Below are 12,924 nucleotides of genomic sequence, written 5' to 3'. Positions count from 1 at the left end.
AATGATGATATTTATGGAAATAAGTTTGTTATTATCAATAAGGAAAAGCGGAGACTGGTTAATCTCAGATTATAATTGTTGTATGTCTAAAATGTGTTTTTTATTTCTTTTTGGTAAATAATGGAAGTATATATAGTGTACATAAACGTAGCGTAACAAAGTGAACTTTTAAAAATCAAACAAAATCGAGTTCACTAAAAACACAGTACAGAAATTGTCAAACAAAGTTTTGGCATGACTAGTTGATAGTTATCTTTACGTAACATTTCCTCTAGTTTTTTGTAACTAGAGGAGTAGTGTAAGTTCGCACTCACTCTCACTCTCACAAAAATATATCTTTTTTTCACTCTAACGTACAGTCAATGAGTTAACAACGCTTTGTGCCATTCAATAACGTATAAGCAGTATTGGAGACCCACGCTTTTTCTTATAATAGGACTCGTTTTTCCAGCTGACATTTTTGCTTGTATTGTTATATCATGTCTATTCGATATTATTGTGATATTAGATAGATAGAAAAAAAGAGTGTGTGTAGGTACTTATGTACACGCGTTAGAAGTTATACTTCTTTGGCGTATGGAAATACTAGATTATACAACTTGAACATAGTTATCAATTTTCATACCACCTAGAACTAACTTCATGCTGTTAAATTTTGGTGTCGGTGTGCGCGCGCATTGTAAGAATTCTCTCTCAGCATTTTTCTCCATCGCGCCAAAAGAAGTATAACTTCAAAAATTTGATTATATAATTTACCATTTATAGATTGTTTATAATATCCCGGGTCGAGAAAATACTTATCATCATTATCAGCCAATATACGTTTCCACTGCTGGGACACCTATACACGCCATAATCTACCACGATGGCCAAGTGCGGTTTGGGGGATGTCACATATCGTTGAACCTTTGATTCTTCGACATGTCAATTTGCTCACGATGTTTTCCTTCACCTTTCTTTGATGTTAACAACATGCGCACTGCGCAGATAAATTGAAAAAAAAAAACAATTTATTTCTGCACGCCCGCCTGATCTGGAACCCCTTATCGATTTGAAGTCCGAGGTCCTCACCACTGAATCACTTGCATTCCACTTAAAACTTTGGTTCAACTTAAATAACATTTCAATCAACAACATTTTATCCAAACATAACAATAACTTGTGTGTGTAACTTGTATCAAATTATTACAATAGAAGCAAATATTTTATCTTAAATGTATTGATAATTGGATAAATTATTATTAGAAACAGATTTTACCCAGCCAGCCGTCGAAATCAAACCACAATTTATCAGCTTAAACAGGTTAATTTCTGGAAGACGTAAATGGTTGGAGCGTAAACATTAAGGAGCTTATTCAAGAAGATTGTTATATAATATCTTTTGTAATATGGTTTTATTGTTTTTTTTCGCATTTAGGTCGATTGCGTTCTTATTTATAAAATCTTAATTTATTAATGTAAGTATCACGAATAAAGCTTGAAATTTATATTAAAAGACTGGTATTTAAAATATTTCCGCTAAAGGATTGCTGAAACACAAATGAAACAGGAAATCTCAAGTATGTATTCATGAAATTACTTAAATATAAAATACTTTTGCAAAAGCCTTTTATGAAACAAAGATGTTTCATGAAATTTAAAAAGAAAAATATTGCTTATATTTTCCTTTAGAAGATTTATACAGTATTATTTAAAATTGGATCACATAAATATAAAATTTTCTTCTTGAGATGAATTCCAATTAAAATACAACAATAGCTTATTATGAATAGTGGGTTAAATAGTAATTTTATAGGGGCCTTTAGAAAACGACCTTCACGATGTACATCTCAAGTATAGAACTCTACTTAAACAATAAAAAGAAAACTAGGTCATCGTAAGCTCATGTAAATTTACATTATTATTAAAAATGTATAAGGAATGGTTTATTTAATTTCTGTAGGTAAATAATACATAGAAATATTATGTTTTCTAAAATTGGCATTCATTCCAAGTTTTACAATTCTTGTAATAAGCAAATAAGGTCTATTTGGTTAACTTTGTAAAGCTCGTAGTCTCGCATTGAATTTATATGACTTCTATAATTTCATAGAAATAATATTTCTAAAATTAACATGCGTTCATAAGTTATCCAACTCTTATAGGGATCTTACATCACATAGAAACACCAATTTTAGGAAATACATTTTAACTATATTTAAACGCGTATTATATTCATTTCATATCGAAGATTTACCACTTTAACTTGTGATACACAAGGAGACTAGATAATAGAAAGTATATATTTATGTTTTTTCTTCTAAATAACTAATACTCGAGTAAACCAGACACAAAAAGATACCAGTGTGCTATTTATTAAAAAAAAAAAAATCAGACTATTTACAAAAGGCTGATTATTTTCTCGACCATTTTTTAAATAAAACAGGTAAATCTGTTCCACAACGACGACTACACAAGATAAATTGAGAGTTCGATATCGATACCTAACTTTAAAACTTATTTCTCTGGAAGTGGGTTTATAATTTCAAGTACGGCTAGTTTTTGTTTGCATTCTAGTTAGCGAAGTTGTGACTTCTCAATGTAACTCGACTTTGAGCAAAGTAATTAACAGTCTGTGTGGTGCATATATAGCTGTACAGTGTACACCCTTCTGTATTCTGCAAAGTTAGATCTAGTTTAGAAGGATATTGTTCTCTGGTTTTTAATGTATGTAGTGACTTAATATTTACTGATTGTAATCTCTACTAATATTATAATTTAATGTAGTATTGCAAATTATAAACTAATATAACGCTGAAAAGTTTGTTTCTTTGTTTGGCAGAACATACTTATTACCCCAGAAACTACGGACCCGATTTGAAAAATGTTGTTGAAAACTTAGCATATTATATCATCATGCTAAGACCAATAGGAGCAAAGCAATGCGGGTAAAACCGCGGGGCACAGCTAAATAATAAATAAACATATTATGTTCAGTCACCATTAGATTCAATTTATTCCGAAAGTCTATGTATCTATTTCATTTTAAAGAGCCATGTGGAATATTCTGGAAACTATGATTTCACTATAATGGTTTTTGCTATTCGCAGTGATATTTTTTTGGCTTCTTCGCGGTAAATTGAATAGAGTTTTATAGGGAAATAAATTATTAAATTCTAATACTTCTAACTTCTTACTAGGTCTCAGAAATGTCGAAAATTTAATTGAACAATGGACACAATGACTCTATTCAGATTTAAAGTACTTTTCAACAACACTTAGCATTTTCACAATTATCCGTTGATATTAAATTAGTAAGTGCTTAAAATTGTTATAAAAATACGTTTATTTGTTAACTATTTGAGTGTCTATTATAAAATAATATGTTTAATTAGGAGATTAAATGAATTACGTAATTTTATACTGAGCAGATAATAATTTTTGCTCTATATAAAATTAACTCGTTAAAGTTAGGTATTACTACTAACTTATGATATAATTTATTCACCGATTTTAATATTTTATATTCTCTCTCATTTGACGTTATTATCTTTTAAGGGCTGATTTCTCAATCCTTGGTTAAAATTTATTCGTCGAATAACGTATTAAACTACCATTTCATAAATGTATTCTAATTGTCCGTATTTGACAGTTTACAGGTGACGTTTTAATATTATGTTCGTGTAATACTTTATTAGACGGATAGGTACATTTAAACCAAGGATTGAAAAGTCGGCCTTTAATATAATATGTGATAACGACTAAAATTACTTCACTTCGAGGAATATAACACAACAACATATACAGCACAATACAACTGGAATATACCTATTCATATAAAAGTTTATTCGTATCTAAAACATGTTCATTCAGAAATTACAAACGGAAAAGCCTTTGAATGATAAAAGGTTTTCTTACCTAATATATCTAATGTATACAGGTATTTCTCGGATTACTTATAAATCCTATTCGCCAAATCAAGTCACAGGGAATATAAAACTAATAAATAATTAACAAAATTTAATTGATTTCCCCGACTGTTATCAATTCCTGATTTTGAACAATCGTTGAGCTTATTCATTGTTAATCTCCATTTAATATTCATTGAATAATTCGAGTAGGTATGCGGTTTTCATGTAACAAAAGAGTAGGTACACATGATTTATTGGAAATTTATTTATAATCTTACTAGCGGTCCGCCCAGGTTTCGCGCTTGCTACATGTTTACGTTATTTTCTCCATAAGAACCATCCTCGTATAACAAAAAAAGATTTATTGAAATCGGTTCAGCAGTTCTCGAGTTATGCTCTTACCAACACTGAATAGAACAGATTCATTTTTATATGTAGATTTATTTAATTCTTAAAAACTCTTACCTGCGTTTCACTGTATGCATCCCGATGAAACGTACATACAAAAAATTAAAAATAACTTTATTCTTCGTTGTAAAGATGTTTATTAATACTTTACTACTAAGTATTTTGGTTTTTAAATATCCACACTAACATGTTTACTTAAAATATATGTTATGGAAGAATGAACTTGTGATGTTTTGTGATAACACTCTAGCCAATACAGTTTATTCTCTAGCGATATCAAAACCTCATCAATGTGTTCATTGAATACGTAATGATCCAAAAAACACTCTATTGAATGGTTAGATACTTTATATTATGGTGTATTTATTATTTATTCGATATTGTTGTAAATTGTTATAAGGGATTTGATGTGCAATTTTTTTGTATACTCTGATTGTTCAAGAATAATTGATTGCATTGCTTTTATAGAAATTATGAATTATGATAATAAAATATGAGTTTTTGATGAATACTTCATATTTACTGCAATAAATTCACATCTAAATTTTATTTTACTAAGCTATTTTTATTCTATTCTTAAAAGAAAACAATATGATTTTAATTGAACTCTAGCATCTGTACTCGCTTCCTTTATAGGTTGTTAAATTTTGACAGAACTATTATAAGACAAACGTCTAAACCAAGAATACACTAGAAATAAATCATTGTTGGTACAAAATAAGAAGTTATTTTTAGCTAGCATTTAATACTTTTGAATTTGTATTCTAGTAGCATGAGAAGCTTTTGTTGCTATGGATGCATTTCACGTCTTCCTCAATCAATTTCCTTAACGAGATTGTTCGTGATCAGTCTCTTGTCTTGTTAGAGAATGAACTTTTTTTGTTTTTATACACCGGGAATCGAACACTGTTCTTCGATCGAATGATAACCATTGCGCCAAATAGGCGGATTGTATACTTATTATTCATGCGAAGGCTATTCTGTATTTCCATCTAGAACATTTACCTCAAGACTGAAACTTTAATAGAGTCGAATCTCAATCGTAATATTGCCGGAACCTTGGCGTAGGATATGAGCCAAATTGTGTCAAGGAAACTAAACTTGAGAGTGAAATAATAGATGGGACTTTGTGTGACAGATCTTTGTCGTTTTAAAAACATTGTAATTTATCATTCATCAAAAATGTGATAAATTTATTGCAATTTGCTTTCTGACTCATCACTCATAGCCCGACAACTGTTATTCAATAGGCGGTCTACACAGAGCGAGCAGCCTCGCGAACGTATTTCCGTGGCTCTGGCCTTGGCTTTGGCGGAGGAAAGACGGTAGAGCCACGAAAAGTGCTTCTAGAAGAAGTCTAATTAGATAAAAAAACGTTTGACTTCGTTCTTAATTATTTCGCGAGGCGTCTCGTCTCGACTTTTGCATAAAAGTAATATAAAGACATGTGAGAGAGAAAAAGTTAGAGCAGTAAAGTTAAGTATTCAGAACGTCGGGTTAAATAAAATCCATACTAATATTATAAATGCGAAAGTAACTCTGTCTGTCTGTCTGTTACTCAATCACGCCTAAACTACTGAACCATTTTGCATGAAATTTGGTATAGAGATATTTTGATATCCGAGAAAGGACATAGGATAGGTTTTATCCCGGGAATCTCACGGGAACGGGAACTATGTGGGTTTTTCTTTGACTGCGCGGGCGAAGCCGCAGGCGGAAACCTAGTATTTATATGAAAATGTACCTAACTAATCTTATATAAAATAGATCCAAACTGTAATCATCCCATATCAAAGGTAAAGTAAAGCAACATTGACCGTTACGTATAGAGGGACCTATTCATCTCGTTCTTGCAGATTCTCAAACTGATATTTTCTTTAAATATGTGTACCAGATACTCTTCGATATATTGCCATACCTAAGTATATTTTTAGAATATGCTTGGTGTTGAATAATATGGACTGGACTATATCTACCTCTATACTTTTATATAAAAGCGACTTGGAATCTACATGGAGAAAAGTCATGAAACATACAAATGTAAGTCCCATTGTATGCAAGGCTTCTCAAATCTCCATCGTATACCTGACGATTTTCAGCGTCGGCGACGCGAGTCGCGACAAGTGCACGAATCTCAATGGATTTGTGTGGCGGTAGACGATTGAAGGCTAAAATCGTCTACTATTGGAAATTTGAGCAGTCCTGTGTACGAAGGAGCTTACACTTTCAAGTGACACTAGCTTGCACCGCCGTAAACATCTAACCTCAATATTACACGTGGTTGCAAATACAAGTATTAATAAGGGTATAAACATTTAAAATTTTTGACCTTTGGCTATGATATAAACTCAAAAGAGCGACAAACTAAAGTTAATAAAAGTTAATAATATAGTATGTAGTTACTGCAATAATAGATTTATCTTTGGAAAGTTGAATTGATATAAATTATTAAACATAGTAAATATTTTAGGTATTTTTTTACTTATATTTTTATGAATATAGACTACTTAAAATTCACAAAGTTGCCCGTTATAAGTCGAATAGGACGCACGTGTTCCATTTACATTCCTTTTTATTTATAGCTAGTAACATTTCATCAAGTGTCACAAACAGTTACTATTCCTAGTACTAAAAATTATTAGGAACATTCGTTCTTAGATGAAGCTTTTCATGACATGAATACTAATTAATCGCTGTAATTTGCTATAATAAAATGTGCACATTTCGCTTTGGCTCTATGTCAAATAGAGAATCAAATTCTTCGAGACAGTTTTTGACGCAAACATTTTGTTTCGTCGTTCTCTGGTTATTTTGGATGAATAAAAAGTTACCAAGATGATGAGTTAATTTATAAATCTTGTCTATTCATTCATATTTTTATAAACTTATGTCGAGAGTCGGGATGAAAAGAACTAGCGTATTCTCAACACAAACTAAATTATTAGCCATATTGTTAACTGAAAAGAACGAGCATAGTAACTTTCAAGATTCAATTTCATGTAACAAAGACTAGCATTATGGAAGTTTTAAGAATTAAAATTGAGCTAGAATTTTTGGCAATGCTACGAAATAAGCTTTATACATTTTTATGGCCTCTGCTCCTTTAAAAGTTAGAGGAAAGGTATTTTAAGTTTATGAATAGTATCGTCATATCAAAACTATAATTTTATAGTTTATCTGTATTCTGTATTTATTTGACTTTGCCGTAGAAAAAAATGTTTCTAAATATTAATATTTAATACATTATCTACTTAATATTAAGTATTTTTGTAAATATGTTGAAGCTCTGTAGTTTTTGACTCTAGCCATAAATACATTACCAAAAAAAGAAAACAAAAAAAATAAAAAATATGTTACATTTGAATTTGGAATCTGTCACTCTTGATTCTTCAATCATATTTTCTCATTTCAAATTGTGTTTTCGCGCCAATCGGTGTTAAATTTTATTCGTGATATTATTCCGCTGGAAACTATGATTTACTGTAACTTTACTTGTGTAAGTTGTTAACGTCTTTATATAGTAATAAATATGTCATGCTAAAGAAAAAAGATCTTTCCTTGTAAAAATATTTAAGGAACATAATATAATTTTTTTTATGCAAAATAACATTTTTTTTCAGATTGGTTGGCGAACAACCAACGCCTGGTTAGCTGGTAACTGGGCATGCAAGTTCTTCCTAGTATTGAGAGCATTTGGACTCTATTTATCTTCAAATGTACTCGTCTGCATATCATTAGACAGGTAAGACGCGTAGAAAATATAATAACGGTATAGTAAATAATTTAATCTATATAAGAATTATTAATATCTATTTTATTTGAATGTGCGTGAACGATTGGATAGTTTTCGCTAGTTCAATTTTTGTTGTATTGTCAGGAGAAGCATAAGAAAATAATAATATTGACTATAACATAATTTTATACTATCATTAATGTTATTCTGGGATATATTAAAATTTATATTGAAACTGGATTTAATATAAAATCCAATTTAAAAGCATTCCGTAGAAAGAAACTTTGATCGGAAATCAATTCTTTCTGAAGTATTAAATTTGTAGAAAGAATAATATAAGAAACTAGCGGTCCACACCGGCTTCGCCCGTGGTACATGTTTACGTTTTCTCTACATAAGGACCATCCTCGTACTTCAAGGAATATAATAAAAAAAGAATTATCGAAATCGGTCCACCCGTTCACGCGTGATGCTGTGACCAAGGAAAACGGGTTTCAATTGTATACAATATTAATTTATTTATAATTATATAATATTATATGTATATAGATTGTAAGAAATTTTCCACACAATTAAAATTAATAAGCTCTGTGTGAAGTCTTATCTAAAATCTATTTTAATGTAATATATACACAATTCTTTGTGGTATTGAGCCCAGAACAATATCGTATTATTCAAATAACTTCCACCATTTTTAAGATTTTATTCAATGAATGAAGAGATTATTACATTTATTACATAATTTTACTTGCAAAGCCGTCTAGGACAGTAAGATAATTTTCTTTGACGATTTTGAGATAAACAAGAACATTGTATTAAGATAATACGTAATGTTATGAGTCTATTTTATAGTAATTAGATCCACGAGTCCCTAATTACATGTTATAAGAGTTTTTCATACTTTTTGCATAGTTTTGTTTACACATAATATTATGTTTAGTATAGTACTTTTATACAGTAAAATTACTATACTATACATGAATAATAAAAAGCATTTAGCGATTTGAACTTATTTAATAATGTTAGGACACTTTATGTCCCCTATTTTAAAAGCGTTATGTTAACAGGACGTGTCTATGGTTGTTTATGTAGATTTTTAAAATTCGGTTATATCATCTCTTCAGAATAGATAATATCTACTATAGTCGAGCCAATTTAATAGGCAACATTTGACGTCTATCAATTTTATCTTCGAAGAGAGGTAACCTGCTTAAAAACATCGATTAAAGTGTATTAATCGATACGGATTTGAAACATTTGTCAATCGAATTTACTAATTTATGATGATTTTTATTCACAAGTAATCAATGCATTCGATTCTAGATGTCAGATTTCGATTTTTAGAGTAACGTCTCTAGTATTTAAAAAGAAAAAAGGTCTATTGACACAAAATTGTAGCGACGTCAGTTCTTCAATTCAGAAATTGTTTATTATGTTTAGGATGGTTTATCAGTAAAATGAAATCTTAAAATTACTTGTATCGGTCATTATTATTATAAATATGTAATCGTAATTGAAAAAAGTTAAGCAAATGTGCAGTTCTAACAAAACGAAATATCATGTTATTCTATGTCGTCGTTACTAGGTTACGTTGTTGAATTTTGTTGAACTGTCAAATGTTGCCTATTAAAATGGCTCTACTATAAATTATGTCTAATTAGCTGAGTGAACTCGTGTAATATAACTTAGTGTGAACACAGGCTCCCGAAAAACAGATAATAACTATATTAGGAACCTGGATCATTAAATGTATGATGGTCTAAAATAAACAATTTGTTCATTTATTTATTAACGACGTATTTTCTAGATAAAGTTGTTCGTACTTCGTAGCTATCAGAAATTGAATAACAGCTTTTTCTCATACTGATTTTCCATGAACTATACTATTGTTTCCTCACGTGTCTCGACCACGTGTTGAAGTTATTACGGATAATGCCTGACCATGCATTAAGAGTTTGATTGAGATTTCTGCTCAAGTATGTTATGTAGCAGAATCAATATGGCAGTATATTGTTACTTGTTACTCTTATACAATGAACTTGGTGATATTGAAATATATATGATATTGATTATTGACTAATACATGAATAAAATGTTACTTATGCAATGTAAGTACCTACCTAGCGAATTATTTCGAATTAGAATAGATATAAGTAGCATAGTTTTTTATTTTCCCGAATTTGAAGTGGTTAGATTGAGTCTGCATCCACAAGAAATAACTAAAAATAATTTTTTTCGTAAGCATTTCTTCTTGCAATCGAATAAATACTAGTAAACAATGATTGTAATTGTATATTGATTACGAAATTAAAAAAGTGTACACAAGATATTATTAATTTTATATTTATTAAGAAATCAAACATACAATGATAAAAAATTCAAATTGCATTTCAGTCCTCAATATTCAACTTAAAAACTTCATTATTATGTCCAATTGTTATTAAAATCGGCCATGTGCAACAATTCTTTTGTGTTTCTTTGCATACAGAAAACAAACGTTCCTCTTTGTTCCTACAATATTTCATCAATTAAACAGAAAGTAATATAAATAATTATAAAGCGTTTTAAGTCACGTAAGTACTTGCCTGTTTTCGTAAACATCCATAGAATTGACTTATTAAATTGCTTTATAATATAATGGTAAATATTAGATACATCTTCATACGGTCCAAATATATGAAGTTCTAAAAGCAATTGGGAACTATATTTTCTATCACCAAAATTTATATTTGTCATCAAGTCGTATCACCTAATAAATAGATCTATCACCACGAAATATTTTCGTTCTCAGATAAACAAAAATTGTTCCCAGGTATGAATTATCAAATTAATGTTAATATATGTGTAAAATAAGAGATCGATAACCAATAAAATTATATTGCATTACATGAATATAAACTTCGTTCTTATAATAACAGTTTTGTTACTTAAATAATAGCTCTGTGCTCAGAATGGTAGACCTTATATCTCAGGATTTTAGGTGATTTATTGTGGGACTGATTTTGCATTGTTTGGTGACTACATTTTGGTGACAGATCTACTATTTTGAGGACAAACCCTATTATTTAAGAAACACAAAACTAATTAAATTGGTGATAGCTTAAATGATACCCAAAGCAATTATCGATCTATCTACAAACATTTTATATTATGAAAGAATGTTATCTATTAAAACTCACTGACTGATATAGTGATCTATCAACGCACAGCTCAAACCACTGGACGTATCGGACTGAAATTTGGCATGCAGATAGATGTCATAACGTAGGCGTCCCCTAAGAAAGGATTTTAGAAAATTCGTCCCCTAAAGGGGTAAAATAGGGGATAGAAGTTTGTATGAAACTTTTTATTCCTTGGATGTATTTGCATGAAATTGGGCATGTAGATAGATCTTATGACACGTAGGCGTCCGGTAAGAAAAGATTTTCGAAAATTCATACCATAGCTTTGCCCTGCGGTTACAGTCAGTAATCTATATATATATAAAACTCAAAGGTGACTGATATAGTGATCTATCAACGCACAGCCTTCACAGATTCTGATAAATTCCACCTCTAAGGGGATAAAATATGTGATGAAAGTTTTGTAGTTTTGTAGGCCCTAAGTTTTTACATACGCTAAAAAAAAAGTACCAAAGCCGCAAAAATATACCCAATTAATATTAATACTTCTTAACGCGAGCGAAGCCGCGGGTAAAAGCTAGTCCCCAATATTAATATTTTTGCAAGAGTAGCATAATATCTGATAGATACAATGTTATATCGAATAAGGGGATTGTCAAAGTAGGTACACAATTTGTATTTTTAAAGCATAAGTGAAATTCTAGTGCAACTTAATCCAGATTATATTTGAATATAACTCTCATTGAACTATAAGATAAGTAGGTGTTATGTAATTTAACAATAATTACAAAATTTGTTGTCTGCTACAAGTATTCAAATTAGATTTATTTCTATACCGTCGTAACTCCTTGTGAAAATTTGAATGTAAGTTTGTTATACAAAGGCTATAAACTCTTTGTTTAAATTTTCATAATAATATGTTTCGAAAGAAACTTGGTCCTACATAATGTGTAATAAAAGTTACTGATGGACGAGTTATAATACGTTTATAAATAACTAGCTGTTCCCCGCGGTTTCACCCGCATTGTTCCGCTCCTGTTGGTCTTAGCGTGATTATATGTATATAGACGATAGCCTTTCTCGATAAATGGGCTATCTAACACCGAAATAATTTTTCAAATCGGACCAGTTGTTCCTGAGATTAGCGCGTTCAAACAAACAAACAAACTCTTAATCTTTATAATATTACTAGCTGCTCCGCGTAGTCTCACCCCCGTGGCTCCGCTCCTGTTGGTCGTAGCGTAATCCTACATAGCCTTTAACCTTCCTCGATAAATGGGCTATCTAACAGCGAAAGAATTTTTCAATTCGGACCAGTAGTTCCCGACATTAGCGCGTTCAAACAAACAAACAAACTCTTCATCTTTATAATATTAGTATAGATATTAGTATAGATAATTTATGAACGCTCATAGATCGAGTTTCTGGCTTTCTTACAAATAAGGTAAATTGAGCAACTACAAAAGACTTTACATTGTTAAAATTTAACGCCGCGGCCGCCTCGAAGTTTTGGATTATAATCTTTTTGCGTAGGAGGAAAGCAATGAACGGTTTATTAAAAAGACTTTTTAGGAAAAAGATAACGTCTTTTATAACGCTTACTAAGGTGGAATGACACGTCTGCAATAAGATAGGAAGGACTTGTGAAAATGCTGGTAAAGCAAGTTTATATTGCATCGGTTTGTCTAAACTCGTTATTTAGTTAGCATTATTTTTGCGACTGTACTTCTCTTTATACTATAGTAGTATGGTATACTCTTTATATTATACT

At 30.4% G+C, this 12,924-nt stretch overlaps 1 protein-coding gene across 1 annotated transcript in view; it reads left to right on the top strand.

The window, feature by feature from the left end:
* The window catches only part of LOC123698710 (adipokinetic hormone/corazonin-related peptide receptor variant I-like), a 53,022-nt gene that overhangs the window by 3,345 nt on the left and 36,753 nt on the right, over positions 1–12,924 (top strand). The window contains exon 2 of the mRNA XM_045645462.1: positions 7,919–8,040. Coding sequence (XP_045501418.1) covers positions 7,919–8,040 — 122 coding nt within the window. The remainder of the gene's footprint in view (positions 1–7,918; positions 8,041–12,924) is intronic.

The sequence above is a fragment of the Colias croceus genome, chromosome 16 (assembly GCF_905220415.1).
Source record: "Colias croceus chromosome 16, ilColCroc2.1".
In the NCBI taxonomy this organism is placed as follows: domain Eukaryota; kingdom Metazoa; phylum Arthropoda; class Insecta; order Lepidoptera; family Pieridae; genus Colias; species Colias croceus.
The sequence above is the reverse complement of the archived record's forward strand: the minus strand, read 5'-3'. Positions and strand labels throughout refer to the sequence as shown.